The sequence below is a fragment of the Equus przewalskii genome, chromosome 4, assembly GCF_037783145.1.
Source record: "Equus przewalskii isolate Varuska chromosome 4, EquPr2, whole genome shotgun sequence".
Classification (NCBI taxonomy): Eukaryota; Metazoa; Chordata; class Mammalia; order Perissodactyla; family Equidae; genus Equus; species Equus przewalskii.
This window is the reverse complement of record NC_091834.1, coordinates 74691973-74716709: the sequence shown is the minus strand read 5'-3', so window position 1 is coordinate 74716709 and position 24737 is coordinate 74691973. Positions and strand designations below refer to the sequence as shown.

The following is a 24737-nucleotide window of genomic DNA, read 5'->3' as shown; positions in this document are numbered from 1 at the left end:
TACTTTTAAAAGAGAGTGAGTTGCTGAATAAAGACAGTCCAATTACTCATTACCCAAACACTGGCCTGCCTAGAACTCTCTTGCTGTCAGCTGTGGGGCTGGTTGGTAGAATAAGGAATTGGTATTATGAAAATCAAAAAAACCAAGAGAACAGTGAAGTCTGTCACTTTTTCAATAGCAAAATATGATTATAATCTCCATAAGGGATAATTAAATTAATGAGAGTCCAATTATATAGATTCTTCTTTTTAAGCTAGCAGAGTCTCCATTGATGGTTATAAAAGTTACAAATACTTAGCAGGGCTCTAAGGGTAGTTGGGTATATGAAAGAAAAAAATGGGAGGATAAGTTAATGGGCACAGGAATACAAGATGTTATTTAAAAAATAACTATCAATTTGCCTAGGAATCCATTCTATTATAATCTAGATCCAAAGTAGAATATATAAAGCAAGACATGGAGATGTTCCTAAAAGAGGAGGACTGACAGTGAAGAATCTGAACATGGCTTCCCCACTAGTGTGTGCACATTACAAGGGTTCTATCAGCATAGAACTGACTCCATGTCCTTCCCTTTGATAAAGTCTTTAAGTGATCCCAGAGTGAATAGTTTTCAACAACAAACTGAAATCAGAAAACTATGTGAAATATGCTGTGCGTGCTTTTTCCTATCCAAGCCAATTAACACCTACTTGCCTATTCTTATGACACCAAGCACCACTACGTACGCAAATGCTTTGTAGATATTAGAGCTGAACAAAAACACAAAAATGAGGAAGAAAATATTCCCTTCTCATCTCCAGTTCCAAGTCTAGATGTAGTACAGTAAGAAACAGATGGACTTTGGCAGTCAAAATGAAAACATATTGAATCATGAATGTTTATATTTGCTGATAGGAGCCACACAGAGAATATATTGAGGGATTCTTTCCTGGTACCACCTGCTTAACCCTCAAGGATTCAGTATGGATTCCATGTTCCTAGGCTCAAAGCTCCTCCACACTGAAAAACAAACCCTTCATTTTGCAAGGTTCTCACTGGCCTTTTTCAAAAGTGCAAACACTTGTTTAACAACAACTGCAAAAATCGGAAACTCTGAAGTCACTGAAAAGAGGGGAAACTTTTCATTTTGACTGTCAAGATAGTCTACCACTTCTAATTACTTTTACTTGTTACTCCCAGCAATAATGTGCTGTCATGTAATTGTCTCTTCAAACTCTGAGACTATGAGGCTCAGAGAAGAATATTTTCTGAGCAAAAGTCTTGCAACTGACATGCCTATTTCGAAATATCTCTGAAACAGTCATCCAATAAGAATTTACCCACTGCCTATCAATGTGCCAGGTGGAGTACACCAAAGTAAGCTTTTTAAAATTGCTGTTCTCAAGGAATTTACCATGTAGTTGAATAGATAACAACATATAGGAATCATTCAGCACAGAGAATAGAAAAGCATATGCAAATGTACTCATTGTACTCACTATGTTTGCCAGTTTAAAGTACCGGGAATTCAGGAGTTGCTGGATGGTTTTGCCTATCATAAGGAGCTTGGAAAACCCAAATCAGTTGCAAAAGTCAGCAGGACAGAAAGGAGCAAGTACTCAGTGATTGTTAGAAATAAAAAGCTAAGTGTTTTATTTGACATTTTAAGGCAAAGAGAAAGAAGAGTGAATTGTACATTAAAAAATCAAATGGAAGCCATCATCATTATTAACAATTATTTACTAAAGCCCACCTAGTTTTGTCCTCCACTGGTACTTTCTTAGCAAGACCTGTGATCCTTCTGCTTTGATCAGATGTCTCGGCTCTAGGTAACTCGCCTCCACGTCTTTCCTTCCTAAACCCATTCCAATTCCTATTGTGCAATGAATCTTTAACGCTAAACCAATTTCTCTTCTTTTCTAATTTCTCGAAGAAAAAACCTCACTCTTTACTGAAGGCCCATTTTTCCTGATGCCCTTTCCTATGGATGCAAATAGTACATAAATATGACATTCCTTATCTTCTCACAATTCCTCTGCTTAACTTTGGTTTCTTCTTGTCCATCAGGACCATTATCTGGATTACTGAAATAGCTTCCTGTTAATCTCCCTCCTTCTAGTCAAAATAGCAAATAGTACTATCAATAATAATAATAATAGGGGCTGGCCCCGTGGCCGAGTGGTTAAGTTCGCGCGCTCCGCTGCAGGCGGCCCAGTGTTTCGTTAGTTCGAATCCTGGGTGCGGACATGGCACTGCTCATCAGACCACGCTGAGGCAGCGTCCCACATGCCACAACTAGAAGGACCCACAACGAAGAATACACAACTATGTACCGGGGGGCTTTGGGGAGAAAAAGGAAAAAATAAAATCTTAAAAAAAAAAAATAATAATAATAATAATAATAGCGGTTTTATTTATTAAGTACTTTCTATGCTCCAGAAGACTCCACAAAACCCTGAAAAATAGGTAATAGTATCCCCATATTGCTGAGGATAAAACTCGGTATATAGCAAAGTTAAGTAACTTTCTTTAGTAACCCATCTCTGCCCGATCTCAAAATCTACGTTCTTTTTGCTATCCCACAAAGTCTTGAATCGTGTCCACCTTAATTCTGCTCCTCATATCACAGCCAAAGTGATATATCTAAAATGCAAAGCTGATTACGTCATTCCCCTGATTAAAGCTCTCTAAGACCAAATTCCTGAGACCGGTACACAAGGCTCCCAAGACATGGCCCTCCAGCTTCATTCCTCCCCACTCACTGTCCCCCAATTACACTCTGGTTCCATCAAGATCCTTGTGGTTCCCTGCACTAACCTTGTGGTTTCATGTCCCATTTTCTGTTCATACAGTTTCCTCTGTCCAGAATCCTTTAAGATGTCTGTTTTCAGAGAAAGCCTCCCTGAACTGTCCAGGCAGGCTTAAAGCCCTCAAATGGGCTTCTGAGGTAACTTGAGAACTTCTATCCCAACACTTGGCTATATTACATTCAAATGGTCTCTTTATGTATTTTTTTCCCCCAACCAGCCTATAAATTCTTTGAAGGATGGGATAATGTTTTAATTTTGGACTCACCCTCCTCCCACCACAGTGCACAGAGTCTGGCATAAGGTAATCACATAAGTAACGTTTTGGGGTCTGAAAGGGGCATAGTAATTGGAATCACCTCCCAACTCCATTGTCATTTCTAGAGCATGGAAACATCGTGACTATACTCCAAACCTTTAGGATCTTACGTCATCTGTTTTCTTCCACAGAATACTTCAACTTGATTGGGTCACACAGACCAACCACCATATTTATAGATGACCATTTTTATAATTTTCTCCTGTAACTACTTCTGTCAACATCAAAATTCATATTTATGATTTTTTATGATTCTTTGGCTTCATGTTTCTCCTTCTTAATTATACCAACCTCCATCTTGTTCCCACAGTAATCATTCACTAACAAGAATGGAATCTCAGACATATTTCTCTTATGTCATGCTCTCTAGCAGTATTCTCCACCTCAAAAGGAAGGAGAAAGGAGCTAATATTTATGGAATGGCTAATTTGCACTAGATGCTACATTAGGTAACTTATATTTATCTCATTCAATTTTCTTGACAATCCAGTGACCATTTACTCATCAATCTCTCCCACTTGTTCACATCAACCTAACCTTCTCTCTGCTTTATTGGCACCTCTACCATTCTTAATCAAAAAATTCCTCCAAGACCATAAGTTTCACTCTTGACACTGTTGGAATTCCACAGTAAATCTTTCCCCTGTAGGACATTAGCCTTGTGCCTCCTCTGGAGGGTATTTCTTACATAAGGCAGACCTAGATCAACTCCCATGCTTCCTCCTTTTATTCCTATAAAAATGCTTCTTTCTTTTTCTATTAGAGCAACCATTTCGGTCTTTATTGATATGTTTCTTTCTCCTACTGGTCCATGAACCTCTTATGAATCTTGTTCTATTCCCATTTTCATAAAATGCAGCAAGTTTCAATAAATGTTTTCCGAATGAAGACTCCTTACCTTCTTCTAGTATAAAAATTTATTTAGTCACAAAAGACCATATATTGTAAGATTCCATTTATGTGAAATATCTAGAATAGGAAAATTTTAGAGACAGAATGTTTCTTAGGCCTAGGTAGCGGAGTTAGGTATAGGAGAACGGAAATTGATTGTTAACAGGGTTTCTTTTAGAGGAGTTTAAAATGTGGTGGTGATTGTATAACCCTATGAATATTCTAAAAGACACTAAACTATACACTGAAAATAATTTTAAGGCTGGCCATGGAATCAGAAAAAAGGAATATCTTTTTCCTCTTTCCTTCATTATTTTAATAGATTTATCAAGATATAATTCACATACCATACAATCATTCATTAAAACACAGGTCACTATACTCTGAAATGGACTGTCTTATTCAACTTGGCATTCCCAGGACCTAGTACAATATTCAGAAGTTAGTAAATGCTCATTCGATGAATAAGGAACCCATAGCTCTGAACTTATTACTAGCAATATAGCTATGCTATATTTGGGTTAAATATACTTTTATGGGTTTACTTTTGGGAGTCAAACCACTATTTATAAAATCATTTCTATGGGAAAAGGTATATTCAAGGAAAAAAATAAAGCCTACCAGAAACCTCTCAATACCTTTCCACTAATAAATAAATAAAGCCCATGATTTCTCTTGCAAGGCACTACCACTCCCATATCCCAGTCCCCTCCTAGACAAATACCTGTGTTCTCCAGAAACATTCAAATTTTTTTATAACAAATCTACTGAGTGTTCCAACCTCCAGGTTGTGAAAGTCTATTCCTGGAAGAAGGGCTTTTGAGGAATGAAAACTATCTTCTTCAAGGTAAATCCAATACTTTTCCAAGATAGCTTTTATTTTCTTTGTGCTTACAGGGTATATAGAAAATAAGAGAATGGAGCTTTAAAAACTACTGTTGAAGGAGTCAGTATATACATAGAGAGCTATCTGTACAAGCATGTAGCCCTCTTTTGTAAGAATTGCAGTTTCTATTAATCCACAATTAGCCTTTTTCTATTTTTCACGCACTATATTTTAAGCTTCATTTATACCCACTGCAATTTTTTTCATGAAAGGTGATTTAAAGGGATCCACTTGTGTCAAATGCCAAATTCTCTGCTCTAACATTTGCACCAGTAATTATTGAATCCCTCCTCCCCATCATACAATTTATGTACTGAATAGCGCAAGATCCACATACTGGTTTCATTAGGAATACTCTGTGTGTTTCCAGACAATTAGCCCATATTATTATTATATATTAGCCCATAAATATCCCCGATATTGTTATGAAATAAGTCAATAGCATCATCTTCATTTTGCCTCTGTTTCAGAGAATTACAGTCACTAGAGATTACACGGCTATATTTTCAAGGCCAAACGATAAGATACATTCACAATTTTATCTCTGATTCTCTACTGGCAGGCCAATGCTTGTTCCATTAGGCCATGGTGTTATTAAAATTGCTAAAGTCCTCTGTATAATTTTGAAGCATCTTTTAAAAAATGTATGCCACATAAGTGTCCACTAAGGACACGCCTCACTAATGAATGAACAAAATTCTCACCATTTCATAAAGAGTTTTTATTGTAACCAAACACACCCATCATTTTAAGAATAAATTGTGCCTTCTTTATGTTTTTGAAAATGTTTTAAAGCAGGAGTCATATATTTTATTAATTGATTTACTCACAGTAGTTTACTCATAGTGGGAGCTTAACATATATGTGGACTGACTGACTGAACAGGGAGCTAAATATATAATTTAGGTAGTCTGAAGGCTTCATATGCCTAATCAGAAATTTCTCACATAATCACTTACCTCTTCTAGTTGGCACGCTTTGATGACACTCCTATATCTGTACTCATCGTAGGAAACACCAAAGATGATATTTTCTTTAATGGTGCCAGGCATGATCCAGGAAAACTGAGAGCAGAATGAAATTCTTCCACTGTGCTTAATTTTACCTTCTGAAGGCTCCAGTTCTCCCATAATCATCATTAGAAGTGAAGTCTGGAAATGAAACCATTGTTACGAAGTTAAATCATTTGATCAAATCACTCTCAGGATGTACTTGCCTCCAACTGTCATCCTAAGCAGAGGTATCTATTCTGACTTTTAAAGATTCTATATTAACTCATTTGATTCAAAATTTATTAAGCACTTCCTGTTCTGGGCACGCTGCTACGCACGAAAGATATAAAGAGGAAAAAAAGAAAGACTTACAATGGAGTGTGATAAGTGCTCTGACAGAGGTTCACAGGGCTGGAGCACCTAATTCAAATTGTTGGGATGAGTTTGGAGGAGGTCACAGAAAGATTAGCCACAGCTAATATTTGTTGAGCGTTCATTCTATGCTAGGTACTGCTCTATGTGATTTAACTGTATCCATTTATGTAATCCTCACAATAACCCTGCAAGGGAGATTCGATATTATCTTCATCTTATAAAGGGGAGATTAGTTAAAAAGAGTTATAGTCAGGTAATATTTTTCCCATGAGCCCTTCTTGAAGAAACTAGTATAAAATCATCCAAGAGATGATGGAAGAAGCTTCACCAAAAGGACTATCAGTGAGCAAAGACTATACAACTGTGAACTAAAATTTAAACTAATGTGGGAATTAGAGTGGAAGAACAGAATTTAAATATGGTATGTGCCCTGACAATAAGAAAAGTTCTAAGGAAAAACAAACAAAACAAAGGAAATGGGGTGTAGCGGAAATGTGCTGATTGCCTTATCAAGAAAAGCTGGAAGTCAAAGGATACCATTTAAAGGTAACAAATCAAGTAAGAGAAGCATAAGCACATTTAACAATACAAAGATAAAACATTAAGGAAGATAATACTACTGACTAAAATTAAGCAGAAGAAAAGGAGGCAGCAGAGGAAGAAAAAACATCGATTTTATCAGAGCTCATAGTGAACTAAAGAAATGGAAGACCAAAGATGTAACATAAAGTTATTATTATAAACATAATCACTAGAACAAAAACATGTCCCCCACCTCAAAAAGTTGGAATGCTCTTGGGCTCACATCTTGGCCCCTTCCTCTTCTTCTCAACACTCTCTCTTTTGGAATCTCATTTAGCCCATGTCTTTACACTGCCAGCCCCTGATCCCTTGAAACCAGACTTGTATACTCACCTATCATCTCTACTTGGTTGTCAAATAGGCATTTTACACTTAACATTAAAAATCAAACTCCACCCAAAACCTGTTTCTCCCATAATCTTCTCAGTAAATGGTACCTTCATCCTTCCAGCTACTCAGTCCAAAAACTTTGAACTCATCCCTGACTCCTCCCTTTCTCTCATATGCCATATTCAATCTAACTCTGTTGTACCTGCCTCAGGAACATGTCCTGAATCTGACTTCTACTTCCATTACCACCTGGACTAAGCCACCTTCATCTCTTGCCTGGATTAGCACAATAGCCTCCAAACTCATCTCTTTGCTTCTGCCCTTGTCTCCCTACAATCTGTTCTCAAAGTGGCCCTGTCAAAATGTAAGTCAGATCATGTCACTTCTCTGCTTAAAATCCTTCAATGGCCTCTAATCTCCTCAGAAAAAGTCTAATCTTTACAAAGCCCTTTGTAAGGCACGTGGGCTCTTTTACGAGGCTCCAAGCAATGGTCTGCCCCATCCCCATTATTTCTCTGACAGTTCTACCCTCCATGGCTCACCCTGTGCCAACCCCATCGATCTCCTTGCTGTTCTTTGAACTAGATAGGTACAGCTGCATTTCAAGGCTTTGCCCCACCCTCTGCCTGGAAGACTTTTCCCCAGATATCCGCATGACCTAATCCCTTACCTCCTTCAAGTTTTTGCTCGAATGTTATCATTCAGTGTAGCCTTCCCTATCCCCCCTATTTAAAATTGCACCCCCGTTATCAATCTTCCTTTTCTGCTTTATCTTCATGGCATTTACCATCATGTGACATCCCATATATATTATTTTTTTCATCACCCACTAGAATGTGAGCTCCTTAGGACGGGATATATTGTGGGTTTTGTTCACTGCTATATCCTTAGGGCCTAGAACAGTGCCTAGCACAAAGCAGCTGTTCAATAAATTTGTTAAATCATCTTATAATTTAATGATATTATGACACATTATATTAAAAGGGCTCAATAACATAAAAAAGTGAATTACTGGTACATAAATAAAAAGACAAACCAGTGGAACAGAACTATAACTACAAACATCCAAATGCATAAAGGAATTAGTATTTGATAAAGGCAGCACTAAAATCAGTGGAGAGGGGCCAGACCGTACAGCACAAGCACACAGTGATGCAACCTTCAGGGAGGGGAGTTTGACAAACACACAAAGGCGTTACGTTATTATTCATAATGTCATTCTTTGTGTTAGCAAAATACTGGAAACAACCCAAATGACAATCAGTAGGTGACTCATTACATTAGGGAACATAAATCCAAACAATGGAATACTATATATAATAATATATATATTCAAAAAATTAACAGGAGTAGTTGCCTGGGTTGGGGGAGGGAACGGCAGAAAGCGGAAAATAGGCAGAGACACAGAAGTGGCCTCGTGGCCAAGTAGTTGAAGTTCCACACACTCCACTTTGGTGGCCCGGGTTCGCAGGTTCAGATCCTGGGTGCAGACCTACTACGCTTATCAGCCATGCTGTGGAGGCATCCCAAATACAAAAAATAAAGGAAGACTGGCACAGTTGTCAGCTTAGGGCCAATCTTCCTCAAGTGAAAAAAGAGGAGGATTGGCAACAGATATTAGCTCAGGGTGAATCTTCCTCACAAAAAAATTTTTAAAAAATAGAGGGGCAATTTTTCAACCTTTTACATATTTTAATTTTCTAAAATTTTTAATTTTTAATTTTAATAAATTATAATATTACCTAAAATATATTAGGAAAAAAAGACAGTCAAGTAACAGACATCTTTGTGGTATTTAGCTCAGTAAACGTTATAATTCTTATTGTATGGGGAAAATAGCTGAAATACCTTTTTTCTATGTATAATGCCTTTGTATAAAAATTAAAACTAGAAGTGATATTTTCATATAGAACAGCTTTATAAACCCAAACAATGGAATGGATCTGATTTTTTATATATATATGTATTTTTTGGTATTTTGAGAGCTATAAAGTTAAATGAAAACACCATTGAACATAATAGATATAAAAATAAACATAGCAAAATACTGATAAAACTTTGCAGACATTTGTATTTTATCTAAAAAGTAAGCAAAAGCAGAAGCTAATAGCTTATTTTACACATCTGATGCTCAGTTATTATAGAGCCAAGCTAAAACTTAGTACAAGAGTGAGGCCAGGACGACGATAGAGACCATGCGGAATCAGGGGTTGTCGGCAAGGCCACAGATCTGCTTCAGTTGTGGTGGGGACAACAGACAGACTGAAAATCTCCATACCCTGGGGAGATACCACAAGCCAGCCTCCAGTCAAGGGCACCCAGTGGTAAAGACTCTTACACCAATATTGCTTAATCAAAATAATTCAAGGAAATTTCATAAATGTAAACACAACGCAGATGAGAGCAAAAAACATCTTCATTTAACAGTATATCATATATACTCTTCAGAGTCACGTTTTATGGTATCTTTTACTGACTGAATAACATGCCATTATACAACTACACCGAAATTTACCTAGTCAATCCCCTATTATTAGACATTTAGGGATCCCCCAATTTCTGGCTATTGAAACAATGTTGTGATGAATGTCTTTATATAAAATCTCTGCCAACATACCAGGTTAAGTCATACAAGTAGAAGAATTATTTGGTTATTTTTAAGGCTTTTGAAATACAAATTACCAAATTGAGTGGAGTGGGATTTAACTCAAAATGATAATATTCAATTATTCAATCTTATATTTTAGCTCGATCTTTTGTCCAGTAAGATTCTAAAGTGCCCCATTCCTAATACTTTGAAAAGGCATCCTCCTAGATTGAGTTGCCAAACCCTGTTTGTCAGTAGGGTTTAATTATTCCTAACAAACCACTGCCTTCATCCAATTGTGTGTTCATAGCTACTTCCCAGAAGGTGCAACTGCAACTTCAGCCAGCAATTACCTGCTTATCAATTCTTAATAGAATTGCTTGAAATTTAATTGCTGGTAAGTCCTGTAATTTGTAATTGCAAAGCTATTTTTGTACACCTTTCATACAGGTAATTTTAAACACATAAACAGATTTTTAAAATTCTATGAAACACAATTACCATCCTCTCAGAAGGAAACGTTCTTGTTTAGATCATTTGTAACTTATTTATTAACAATTCCTCCTATGGCATCATTTTCTTTTAACAGTGAAAACTGCTAGTAATATTATATAAGAAATTGAAAGAAAAAATAACACTTTAAGAAAGAACACGTTTTTCTAAAAAGAAAATGCACTACAGCTACTTTATTTAAAAGGCCTGTTTCACATATAGGAAAAATAACTGGAGAGAGAAAGAAACAAATTGTATTACTAGCATTGTGGACACCAAATTCAATGACTAGAAATTTTCTGTGCCATTTTATTTCCCATGTCTCCGATTAAATTCTTCAAACTATGGCTCTTCGTATATTAGATATTAATAAACAACTGCCTTTCAGGAGTGTTTCTTAATTTCCATTTTTATTTACATTTTTATCTTACAGCATAGCATCACTCCTTCCTTTCTTCTTTTCTTCCTTCCTTCCTTTCTTTCTTTTCTTTCATCCTTGAGTTTAATCCTAGAGAGTATTTTGAAAACTTTTAAGAAAATACTCAGCTTTTTCTTATATTTCTAGAAAGTATCACAGCTAAAATTACAGTCAAGTGAGAACAAGGACCTTTTTGTGTGTGTGTATGAGGAAGCTGACCCTGAGCTAACACCTGTTGCCAATCTTCCTCTTTTAGCTTGAAGACGATTCCCGCTGAGCTAACATCTGTGTCAATCTTCCTTTATTTTGTATGTGGGATGCCACCACTGCATGGCTTGACGAGTGGTGCTAGGTCTGCACCCAGGATCCAGACCTGTGAACCCTGGGCCACCGAAGAGGCACGTGTGAACTTAACCATGATGCCACCAGGCCAGCTCCAGGACCTATTTTTTAATAGACTTTCAAAGCAAATGCCTATTTCCTTTGTAGCTCACTCCAAAGCCAGGAGGCCTTTTCTCATCTCTGATTTGATTCCTTCATGCCCTTTATATTTACTTCCTAGATAAAGAAAATAAGAGTTTCATCATTGTCGGAAGGACAGCTCACACCCTTGAAGATCACTATAAAGTCTACTCTTCTCCTGACTATGAAGTTTGCCCCTTTAGCTGTTTTCACTTTGTAACCTATGAATTTTTATCAGATGTATCTCCAAATATTCCTGGTTTATAATAAATTAGGGTGGGACGGGGGGTGAGAAGGGCTCACCAACACTGAATAAATTAACATTCCTATGTATTTCCTTCAAAACATTATCCCACTCACTAATTTTTCCTCATAATAAATCATAAGCAAGTCTGAGTCTATTCTCCAAAATTCTAATGTCAACAAAATGGAGACCTTTTGTCTGTGTGGTTACTGAAGTAAAATCTAAGCCGTGATTTTCCTGGACTAGAACTGAAAAAATGTCTGTGCCACAGACTGGTAAAAATGGATGATTCATTTGTTCAATAAAGTCACTGAATGCTCACCACCTGCAAGACACTGTGCTGAGTGCTGTGCAAAATATAAAGACGTAGAAGAAGTCACTGAAAATAAGATGAAGAAATAAATGGCTAGAGGATATCATCAGTGGAACAATTTATATTGTAAGGGATACTATATGCAAGGATTCTCCTAAAATCAGAATAAGAATTTCTCCAAAATACCTTCTTACACTACAAACTAGAAAAAGAGAGGAGAAATCCATGCCAAATTAAGGTCTTAATGATGAAGAATAAAAGAGACTACCTTGCCTGCTCCAGTAGATCCAGCAACCGCCAATAGCTGTCCTCTTTCTATCTTGAAGCTGATGTCTTTCAGGACCGGAGTACCAAGAAGTGAGAAGTTACTGAAGAAGAGGCTGTTATCACCATTGGAAATTTTTCTGTCATTGTTTTGTTTTGCTTTCTCAAATAATTCCCCAAATCCCTGTAAAAAAAAAAAAACATAGAAAATAAAAGGTAAGTTTTTCAGATATTTTCAATAGATATTTGTTTTATGTATGACTAGTTCAAAAAGCACATGGCACATGATCCATATTTTATAGCACATGATTTCTAGAGCACAGGATCCAAAACATTTGAAAATTACAGCTTTTAATGAAAACATAATTTCAGTTTCTCAGATTGTTGCTCACCATCAAATTAAACTAAATTAGAGATTTTATATATCTATAAGCCTTTTATAGATATATAAAATATTAAAAATATATATTGTATATTTTAAATATACAATAATGAAAAAATAACATATCTACATATACACCTTCTCTTGTAAACTGGGTATATAAACATTATTATTTAATCTTCAGCGTAATAATAATATATGAGGTAGACTTCATAATCCCTCTCTTTCAAAGCTGTAGACTGTGACTCAAAGAGATTAATGACTAAAGTCACATAACAGGTCAGGGTGGAAATACAGCACAAATCTGACTTCTACTCTATCATGCTGGTAGTACCTTTCTCTGAGAAGCTCAAAGAATTTCTTTAAGTAGTTACAGTTACGTACAAATGTGGTGAGTCTGCCAGATGATTGGAATGAATTCTACTTATAGAGTAGCTGGGGAGAAAGAATTCTCTTTTGATAGTTCCCTGCTTCTCTGTTGTCCCATGGGAAGCTTTAGAGTGGTGGTCTTCAAACCAAAGTAAATAGCCCTAAAGATTGATCAGGATGAAGCTGGTGCACCTAGTTTTAAGGGAATCTAGTCCCACATCCTCAACATCCAAATGTGCTCATTCCTAAAATTAATCTGCCTGAGAATTCGCCCGCTGTTTGTCAATTCTCCTTTCCCACGTCCCTCTCGCAATTGTCCTTCCCTCACTTTACACAGCAGAGCAGGCTTCTCGCCAGTCCTGAGTTTCACTACATTGCACTTTCTGGAGTGTAAAAAGCTCTATGATGGAAACAAGGAGACTGTAAGAGATGATTTTCTCCTGGAAGAGCATCCCATAATTGCAAAGCCAGAAATACTGAAGGAGGTAACATCTCATTTCACTCAGGTTTCACAGTGAAGGCAATGTATGTGTCTCACTTATCTCAGAATCAGATTTCAGAAACGAGTTGAAGGATAAGGCATTTTAATTAACTAATTTGCTGATTAATTAATTTTTAATAAATTAATACAAATGATTGTCTTTATTTTAAAGTAAAGTTCTGCTTTTCTGACATAAAGCAAGTTATATTTAGCTGATTGGCTTGACAATGAAAACTGGCTTCATAAATTTATTTATTTTCCATAAAATTGAATGCACTTAAACTGCAGTTCCCAAGTTTTGACAAAAATCCATTTAAGATGGGGCTGGCCCCGTGGCCGAGTGGTTAAGTTCGCGCGCTCCCCTGCAGGTGGCCCAGCATTTCGTTAGTTCGAATCCTGGGCGCGGACATGGCACTGCTCATCAGACCACGCTGAGGCAGCGTCCCACATGCCACAACCAGAAGAACCCACAACGAAGAATACACAACTATGTACCGGGGGGCTTTGGGGAGAAAAAGGAAAAAGTAAAATCTTTAAAAAAAAAAATCCATTTAAGATACGTAGACAATACACAATAAACTGGAATTACATCTTTTTGCCACCACGTAAACCTACACTGAAAAATTTACAAATCAAATTAAAAACGTGTTAGAGGTACATAGTTTTTCAAAATTCTTTTAGGGCATACATAAGCAATTAAGCTGGAAGACCACTGCTTTGAGTTCTTATGACATAGATGGCTAACATCCCCCTCAGTCATTAGACAACTAAAAGTGAAACTTTTAAGAAGTAGGCAATGAAAAGCCTTTAAAAATGAGACAAAGGCATTTGTTTCTCCTTTATTCATTTACTTATCTAATAGATGAGCATCACCTCTGTTTAAAGACCACTTCAAAAATCCCACATGGGAGAACAACATACGAACAGATATTAACATTGCAATGAGCTTAGTGCTACAACTAAACATTATACTAAGACCTACTGGAATACATGAGAGAGCAACCGACTCAGCCTGGAACTTGACCAAATAAACAACATACATGCTTGGCTATGAAGGATATAAGTGGGATTTCACAAGACCAGGAAACGGTATAAGTGTTCCACGAAGATGGATCTGCATGCACAATGATTCAGGCTTAAAAGAACAAGACATGTCTCAGGAATGGTGAGTGGCTGCGTCAGATGTGTAAGGCAAGATGAAAAAGGGGGTCCTCGGTAAGGTGGGCAGTCAAAGTTGTTAAGGGGCTTGTGTGCCATGCTTAGAAGCAGGACTTTAAGCACTTGGACCAATGACAGGGTTTTTTTTACTAGTAACCTTTATTTCTGATCACAGAAGTAAAACACTTATTTCAGGAAATTTGGAAAACGTAGAAAAGCAGAGAGAAAAAAATGGAAATCACTTGTAGTCCCACCACTGGAAAGAAACTGTTTAACATTTCAATGATATCTCTCCACTCTTTTAAATAGATAATTATAAATACGTATAGTTATAAATATATAAAATCATATACATGATTTTTGCAACATTAAGGAAAAATCTTACACAAGGTTTGTGACCTATTTTTTCTGACATATATTAAATCATAAATATTTTCACATACCATTCAATAACCTTTTTAATATAATTTTTTTATTCGAGGAAGATTAGCCCTGAGCTAACTGTGGCCAATCCTCCTCTTTTTTTTTTTTTTTGTGAGGAAGACTGGACCTGAGCTAACATGCATGCCCATCTTCCTCTACTTTATATGAGGGACGCCTAAAACAGCATGGCTCGCCACGCAGTGCCATGTCCACACCCGGGATCCAATCCAGCGAACCCTGGGCCACCAAAGTGGAACGTGCACACTTAACCGCTGCACAACCAGGCCAGCCCCTAATATAATTTTTAATTGCAGGATAGTATGCAAGAGTACAGATGAACTATAAACTGTTCTCTATTTTTAACATTATATGGTTTCCCTCTTTTTATTTTAACTTAATCAATAATTCTGTGATGCATGTACTTTGCTATAAACCTTGGAGCAAATGTTGGGGGTTTTTTTAGTATAAATTCCCACAAGTAGAATTTCCAGAGCAAAAGGTACATAAAATTCCAAGTCTTTTGAAAAGTAGTTCCAAATTTTCCTCCATCAATGTATGACAGTGCTAGTTTTCAGGAACCCTTATCAATACTGTTGCTTGTTGGTTTGGGATTTATTTGTTTTGTTGTTTTTTTAATAGTTTTATAGGTGAAAATGGAATCTCAGTATTTTTTTAGAGCTTTATTGGTGAAAATGGAGTCTCACTATTGATGTTATTTTTATTTATTTGCTCTCTAGTAAGGTCGAACATTTTCCATGTTTATGAGTCCCCTGTAGTTGTGAGTAGAATGCTTATGAGACCCTTTGTCGTTATCTCAGTCTTTATCTCATCTTCTCAACTAGCTGGGTAATGACTGACAAGTCATTATAACATTCTGACCTTTAGTCTCCTGATCTGGGGAGTGTATTAAACAACATAACATATATGAAAGAATTTTGTATACAGTAAAGCAATAGTCACTCTTTTTTTCTTAACAAGAGACAGTATGGTGAGTGGAAAAGGGCTTTGGAGTCAAAGAAACCTAGGCTGACCTGCTAAGTCTGCCCTAACTGGTTGTATAACTCTGTTCTAGTTACTCAACCTCGCTAAGTCTCGGCTTCCTACTATGTAAACAGAAATTTTACCCACTCACAGGTATAACTCACCAGGGGCTTGCCTCTTAGTTAACTGGGTGGACGGTGATGTCATCAAATGAGACATACACTGAAGAATGCACTGGAAAAAGTGAGTTTATGAAACTTGGAAAGCGATGAATGTGAAGTGCTTGAGGAGCATGCAGGAAATTTGGAAATACGGTAAGTTCAGGAAAGAAAGTGGGCAGAGATTTGCATTTGAGAGTCATTAGCACACTGACGTCAGGTGAGTCTGGATGAGGTCAACAAGAGAGAGCATGAAATGCTAAAAGGAGACCTATGTGGGGACCCAGTGGCCCATCACCACTGAAGTGGAAGGCAGGGAAGACTTAGAAATCATGGTCTGAGGATAAAATAATATGAAAAGAGTGGTTCACTAAAGCTAAGTGATAAATTCAAGAAGAAAAGAAGCGTTTTAATGTATTGGTGAGGGCAGAATCCAGATTGCATTAGGGAGACATCCATGAAAGATGAGGAAGTGAGAACAGGTTTGACAGCAAATAGAAGGAAGGAGATGAGGCTTGGAAGATGAGGCTCGGTGGGTACAAATCAAGGAAGAAATTTTTTTAACTTGAAAATATTTAAATGTGAGAAGGAATCAGTTGAAAGGAGATACTGAAGCTTCTAGAGAGAGAATAAATGCTAGCCCCCTGTTCTGAAAAGGTGAAGCAAGACAGTAATAGTTTAATCAAAATCAGGAGGAAGCATACATCTTTCTGTTAGAGAAGAAGGAAGGATGAAAAGATAATTCCAAGAGTGAAGAGAGAAGTCAGAAGCATTCATACATGATGGTGGCTTCTATTTTCTCTATGTATTGCAGAAGGCCAAGCCATCTGCTGGGGGTGAGCAGATCCTGGGAGAGAGGTTGGGGATTTCAGGAAAGTGGTAAAAATCTGGAACAGCTTTTAGGGAGATGGCAAAGGAAATCAGGAAAGTGGTAAAAATCTGGAACAGCTTTTAGGGAGATGGTAAAGGAAACTAACTAAAGACAAATGAAAAGATTTCCCAAGAGGATTTACAGGCCCAACTGAGGTTGAAACAGTAGCTATACAACTTAGAATTGGCTAGAGTGTATGGTTTTCCCAGACAGCATCTCTTCAGCCAAAGTTGATAAAGTGAATGTTTTGCAGCAAAGGATTTAGTAAAAGGAAAACGGAATTGAGAGTGCTGCTAAGAGAAGAACTGAAACGGTTGGTCTTGGAATCAGCGGAGGGTAAACTAGGAGGGGTCCAAAAGGGAGAATTAAAGAGACTAGAAATTATGAAATTGAAAGGCAACAAAGGTGATGGAGATGGCAGTTAAGAGACAGAGAGAGCTGGAGGGTTAGGACATTCTGGACTGAGAAAGAGATTTCAGAGTGTGATATTTCCAAAATGGAGTAAGTCCAGGTGCTCAGAGAGCTCAGGATATGACTGTGAGGGGAAGCTTCTGAAGAAGTCACTGCAAAATATAACTTCCAAGGACAGTGTTGGAAGGACTGTTCATGTGGATGCAGAAGTCTCAGACATGATGGCAGAGGTTTAACAAGCACCACTATGCTGAGTAAATACCATCAAGGAGTGTCCAGAGTTTGAGAGGTGACAGTCAAAGACTGGAGGATGAGGACACAGCAAGACAGGAGTCAATGGTTCAGTGAAAGGGTTGTAGATTGTGACTTTTGGGTCCAAAATCCAGCTTCAGCCCTTGCCAACTGTGTAAACTGAGCCATGTCCCTTAATTTTTCTGAACTTCCATTTCCTTATCAGTAAAATGGAAATATTATTACTGAGGTTATAGGAAGGTTATGAGAATTAAATGCCACAATACATACAAAGTGCTTATCCTAGTGCCGGGCACGCAGTAAGTGGCCCAGCACGCTCCCTATTTTATTAGATGGAAGGAGAGTGAGATGGAGAATTTTTGCATCAGGGTAGGAAAACAATTATCTGAAAGTCGTAGTGAAAGTGTCAAACTTCTTATTGCTCCTTCATGCCTAGAAGGGCATTTGGAATTCCTAAAAACAAAGAAATCACATCACTCTGATCCACACGCTTTTCCACCAACAAGTTTGCTAGGCAGATAAAGAATTATTCTCTTATTCATATCTTTAAAAGTGAAGTAAAGTGAAGCCCTGGTGGTCAAGTTACTTATATAAATAAAACTAAGTTAAGATATTGTGAAATATGTAGAAACACAACATTGGTTTCATAACTCCTACCTTTACTCAACAGATGTAAGTCATAAGGAAATAAGAACTCAACAGGTGCTCTTGATAATCAAATATTGCTTCTTAGGAGGCTGAAAATCATTGATAATATTTTTTCTGACTTTGATAAACATGAGAGAATTTTAAATACTGAATGAAAATAAGTAAAAATAGTAGAAAACCATACATCAGTATATCTCTCCTACATCTTTATGTTGACTGGCATACGTAAAGCACACCAGACTGGAACTTGAGATCAGAGAAGGGAGCATTTATTAAGGAACTAATTATTTGCGTGGTAATCTGGTAAACACTTAATATACGTTATCTCAGTCAACCTTCACAACAAATTTGCAAGGTAAATATTAGTACTCCCATTTTACAGATGGAGAACCAAAGACTCCGCAAAATAACCCGATGCGGATTACTCAGAGGATAAATAGCAGAGCCAGGATTCAAACCCAGCTCTACTGGCTCCAAAACATGTAAGATCTGCATTACTTCCTAATCTGTTATGTGAAAGTCTATTTAATATTCCTGGGCCTCTACTTCTTAGTCTACAAAATAAGTAGCGTGGTTCCTCTTCCAGTTCTATCATCATTTTAACTTTATTATCCATTAGGATGAAAACCAGATTCACAAAGGAGAAAATGCTTAAGTATTTAGAGCAAAGGATTTTTTTCAGAAATTCTAACCTCCTCCCAGAAGGCTGTTACATTCTCCATCACTACTTCTGTAGTTGTTAAGTTATATTCCAACGTCTTATACTCTTGTTTTTGTAAGAAATCCTGTTTATAAAAGAAGGCAAAAACATATTGTAGAACCAGAATAGTGTTAATGCATTATTACATCTATTTTATACTTTAACAGTTTTGCATTTTGTATTTGGGTTTTATGAATTATATTAGAAATTATTTCTTAATAATTTCAACAGTGTTCTAAAGCACTTTTAAAGTACATTCTGATCTGCATATTAATTATGAAAATTATAACCACACACAAGTTCATGGTGGTGATCCAATTAGCTTTGTATAAGTTGAGTCTCATCCCCTGGGGACTTTAGAACTTCTCTTCAAAGCTATCGGTTGCATCAGCATTGCTGGGATTTTAAGGTAATTAATGTGACATAAAAATGCCCTTCTCATCCATCATACTGTCCAGGGAAATGCTTGGAAAAGTTCAAGGTGAACATTCCAACTGTTAGCTGGAGAGTTTTATAACTTCCTGGTGAACCTGCCACCATTTTTTTGCACATTTACCAAGTTCATTAGAACCGATCTATTGATTACTTAAATAACATTCTCCAGAATAGAGAAACAATATTTTCTTCAATTTCTTTGACTTAAGAAAATCTCACAGGCCTTCATTTTATTTCAATAGGCTTTCATTATAGGGGCCCGTTAGACCACATACAGACATCAAGAGAGGAAATCTTATCCATCAAACAGGCCTACGACCAAGAATTTACCTCTAGAGAGTCTGTCCACTGGGAAAGTTCTAAAATGTTCTAAAACCATCATATATTATGCCCAGTTATAGTACATTACCTGTATTTTGTTTATTGCTCCAAGAGAGTCATACCATGTTTGTACAGCCCAAGGGAATTGCCGAGTGACTGCCATGCGCAGAACGATGCAGAATGAGATGGTTGTGAATATTCTTCGCAGGACGATTCCTTTGATCAGTGCATAGGGAAGCACAGATAAAAACACCACAAAGAACCCTGAGAAGAAGAAGGCTGAACTATTGAAGTATCGCACATAGGCTGCCTTCCGGGTCAGTTTCAGTTCTGTTCTACAAAAAAATAAATAAGATTTGAGATGCTTATTTACTTTTCAAATACCAGGCATCTTGGAATATTAAATCTGAAGTTAGGCTCTCAAGGCTTTCTGCCTGTGTTCTGATCCTGGCTTCACCCTATAAGAGCTGTGTGATCTTGGGAAAGTTATTTAACCTTTCTGGACCTCAGTTACCTTATCTGAGTGGGGGATAGAAATTAAAGTACCAGTAAATATTCTTTTTAAATTATAATTAATAACCTCAATTATTACTATTATTATTATTACATTATTTTAATATATTTATTCACCTCATTGATAATTTGTAAGATTAGTGAGAATTTGATAATTTTTTGTCCGTTGATTGGTAGGTGTTTTAAGTAATTAAGTGTGGAAATGAGGACAGTGTTGCAAGATTTATAAAAGAAAAAGACAATTCTGTGATTTCCTAAGGGATTATTAACATTTTAAAAATTCTAGCTTGTGTTTGCAGAACATTGAAAATAACATATAAGACACAGAGGAGTGGTTCTCAAACCTTGGCATGGGTAAAAATCACCTGAGAGACTTGTTAAAATGCAGAGTCCAAGGCCCACCACTCAGAGATACTGACTGACTGAGTCTGCAGTAGGTTTCCAGAATCCGTGTTTTAAAAGAGAACCAGAGCCAGCCCTGAAGGCCTAGATGTTAACGTTCAGTGCACACTACTTTGGCAGCCCAGGTTTGGTTCCCAGCGGCGGAACCACACCACTTGTGTGTCAGTGACCATGCTGTGGCAGTGGCACACATAGAAGAACCAGAACTTAAAACTATAGACAACTATGTACCAGGGCTTTGCAAAAGGAAAAAGGAAGAAAAAAAAAAGAGAAAGATTGGCAACAGATGTTAGCTTAGGGCAGATCTCCCCCACTCCAAAAAAAATTACATCAGTAGCAATGCTAACAAAACATAAGTAAATAAGGGGGCTGGCCCCATGGCCTAGTGGTTAAAATTCTGCGTGCTCCACTTCAGCAGCCCGGGTTCATGGATTCGGATCCTGGGATCCTCCCCTCATTGGCCATGCTGTATAGGCATCCCACATACAAAAAATAGAGGAAGATTGGCACAGATGTTAGCTCAGAGCTAATCTTCCACAAGTGAAAAAAGAGGAGGATTGGCAATTGATGTTAGTTCAGGGTGAATCTTCCTCACCAAAAAAATTTAAAAATAAATAAACATTTTTTTAAAAAAAAGAACCCAAGTGATTCTGTTACAAGTTGTTCTTGAAAAATTTTGAGAATAGATACTGCATCCTCTCTGTCTCTCTCACCTTAGTATTATTTGCAATCATATTATACTTCTGATCTTCTAGCCTGAACTGCAAATGCGAGCAATTTTTTTTACACATATAGAAGAGATTTAAATGCTCCAACAGGCAGAAAATGGGGAGTGCAGTGGCTGGTGAGAAGAGAGGACAGTGCTGCCTTCAATCTCCATTCCACTCTTCAGGATCATAAATTTGGAGTCACTTGTGATCCTCCTATTCAGCTCTTGTAAGAGAAAGAGTCGCAATGACGCAGGCATGTAGAGGGTTCTGGTGTGAGGCAGCAACAGCTGTACCTGGCATTTGGGTGCTAGTTCCACATGCTTGTGTAACTTAGAAAAGTTCTCATTCTCAAACAGTAGAATTCAGAGGAAATACATAATTTTTTAAGTCTGAAAAAAAATGTCATCCTGAACACTCTGACAAAGAAAACGAAGGTCAATGTGCCCAAGCTAGATTGTGATTCAGTCTAATGCGGTCTAATGCTTACCTACTTCAACTATTTGGCATTGAAGGCAGATTATGACTTTGGAATCTCACTGGGGTTTGACTCCTGGCTCTGCCAGTTATAGCTACACCATCTGAAGTCAGCCGCCATTCCCTCTGATCCTATAGAATCTACACCTATAGAAGGGACACATAGCATCCCCCTTCTGGAGTCATTGCCAAGATAAATGACAGCACAGTAGAGGGCCTGGCACTTAGACTGTACATTCTGTCCTTAATCTTCAACAGAAAAAAGAGCACTATTGGCTAGGTTGATCTTAATAAAATGCTAGAAAACACTGTTTATAAAAATGTGGACAAATCTGTCAAAATTATTGTTGAAATGTATTAGAAACAGTTGGGGAAAATGGAAGAAGTGGTACTAATAACAAAAGAATAAAGGATTCAAGAATATTTATGAGAATCACCCAAAAAGCAGTACTTTCCATAATAAAATTACTAACACTTTATGAGTCATAAAAATATTTTTTCAGTTCCTTGTAAAAAAATTTGAAAGCGACTTTATTACCAGAGAGCAATAAAGGAGTAGATTTTCAGGGAGCTTTGTTCAACAGAGCCCACTTCAACAGTGGCCCTGGCCGAGGTAATCACCCCTTTGAAGTGCATCCTGCCAATTTCTTCCAGAACATTATATTTGCTCTTTTGAGTAGAAGCAATTCGTCCTTTCTCATAATTGTGTCAGCATTCTCAGCCTTTTCAGGTAACAATTTCATTCTAGATTAAGGAACTGGATTATGCAAGTTACAACCAAACCTTTGCTATTAGAATTGGTAAAACAGAAATACACAGTAGGAAGGATGGATTTCACCTTTTGAGGAAGAGGGAAAACAAAAACCAAAGTCAACAAAAGTCAGCAGTAGAATGACCTGAGCACGAGTTTATCTTGAGGCCCGAGCACACTGGATTCTCTGATAACCTCATCATGCCTGCTATGCCTACACTTATAGACATAAGAGTGACCGAGGGGACAAGCGTGAGGGAGAACTCACTTGTTCATGAGAAAAACAACTTCAGCCAACTAAATAATTCCCCAAAATCTTTAAGGATGTTTCTGGAAAGAAAATATAATTCGTTTCCTGGATTTGTCTTGAAAGGCATAATAAAAACAGGTGACCAATAATGTTTGGGCAATAAATACTCTTTTACCCTTTCTATTTACATGGCAAAGGACTTAACATTTCAGCATTTCTTTTGTTGTTCCAATCACACACCTGCAGCCCAGTTACCATTGTCTCCTGGAATTCGCAGCCTGAGTCCTTGACGATCAATAGTCACACCATCCCAAAGGGTACTCTTCTTTTTAGTATATTTTTCCCTGGGAAACTCTCAAGTGCTGTACGTCCTGAAATTATCTGCCTTTGAACAAAATATCTATCCCCAAAGGTTCTGAGTCTCCTAGAACGTTTTTCTGATTGCAGCTTGTGGAATATGAAATTTGACTAAAGAAAAACAGTCTTGTGGCCACAGAAATGCCCTAGTTTATATTTTGCCCAAAATTACCTCAGCAATCATATCTGTCTGTGCTGTACTTTTTTGCTGGATATAATCTTTACTAATCAGTGAAAGGAAGGTTATCTGAGGTGAAAGAAGACTGGAGGGAGGTGCCGAGGACTGACCCTGCCTCAGGCAGTGGCTATATTTTATTACTTGAACTGACTTCTCAAGCAGAGGGTTTATAGAAACACAATTTAGAGAGATTATCCTCCATTATTATTTTTAAGTTAGGAAAAACAAACATATTTTAACCAAATAGAGGGGCTTTTTTTCCATTTTTCACAACAAAAATTAAGGAAAATGTAATAATAGAGAATCATTTACTGGTTCAGAATTGTATACTTAGTACTCTAGAAGTTCCGTTTAAGGTTTCAATCAGCCTCCAACATCATGATCATTAGTTTAATCACACAACTACATTAAACAGCTATAAACACATACAGGCATTCTCTTATAAGGTATAAATATCCTTGTCGTGCAAAATAACACAGTTGACCAACTATGTAAAACTACAGCCCATGAAAATGACTTTATGCCACTAACGCATGCACATTGATATAACAATACAATTGTTTGATTGTCAGAAACTTAACACAATCATTTGATTTTCAGAAACTTCAAATAGGAGTTGGAAGTCCACTGCGACAAACTCATTTCTAAAACATAAAACACTAACTGGCTAACGCTATTGAAATCATCAGAATGACTTACTGTCTTAGGTTTTCGATCATTTTTTCCATCGCCTCCTCCCAGCAGTACGCCTTAACAGACTGGATATTTTCAATCATTTCTGACGTGATCACGAGTCTTTCATTGATCTTTCCAGCTCTCTGATCTCTGTAAATCAATCCACCCATCAATCAAATGCTTAGTAAAAACAAGTCAAATTCTCTACTAAGAACTGCTCAAGCTTTTAAGAAAGGCCGCATTTCTTTCATTAAACAGTTGGACATTTATTTTATCATCAAATAGTAACAAAAATAGTAACTACCATTTAGTAAATGCCTCCAGTGTGCCAGACACTATATGAGATGCATTCCATACATTAGCCCGAATTCTTATGACAGCCTCAGAGAGGTGGTTATCTCCATGTCCAAGAGGAAAAAACCAAAGACTCGGAGTGAAGTGGCATGATTCAGGTCATAAAACTAGTAAGCAAGCACTCTGGGATTCAAGGCAAGAGCTATCTGACTCCAAAATTTGTACACTTTCTATCATACTCTAGCTGACAAACTCTAAAAGTCCTCTTTCATAAGCAGTGACTAGTACCACTGATTCATAAATAACTAAGGCTCTGGCGTGATCATCCATGGAAAAGTCTATAAATTCTACTGAAAATTTACGTATTCCTTCCCATTCACATAAATGTTTTATGTATTGTACCTAAATCTTATGATCTACAAAAATGAACTGGATGGTAACATATTTATAAAGAAATTCTATAGACTGACAAGCAAGAAGATATCCCATTGATATAGGAAGTATTATTGACACCATTAAAATAATTCCTTTTTAGTGACACCCAGTAAGTTGATCACGGTTCAGTGCATAGAGCAATCCCAATTTTACTCGAGTGGGCTT

At 37.1% G+C, this 24737-nt stretch overlaps 1 protein-coding gene across 3 annotated transcripts in view; it reads right to left on the bottom strand.

Moving 5' to 3' along the window:
* Positions 1-24737, bottom strand: part of CFTR (CF transmembrane conductance regulator) — a 167334-nt gene that overhangs the window by 86884 nt on the left and 55713 nt on the right. For 2 of the 3 annotated variants that reach the window (XM_070616359.1, XM_008519582.2), the window contains exons 7-11: positions 23868-23993; positions 19622-19868; positions 18770-18862; positions 11948-12127; positions 5844-6035 (exon numbers count right to left, since the gene is read on the bottom strand). In XM_070616359.1, the coding sequence (XP_070472460.1) occupies positions 5844-6035; positions 11948-12127; positions 18770-18862; positions 19622-19868; positions 23868-23993 (838 nt within the window). The remainder of the gene's footprint in view (positions 1-5843; positions 6036-11947; positions 12128-18769; positions 18863-19621; positions 19869-23867; positions 23994-24737) is intronic. The other variant, XM_070616358.1, reaches the window with a different exon arrangement.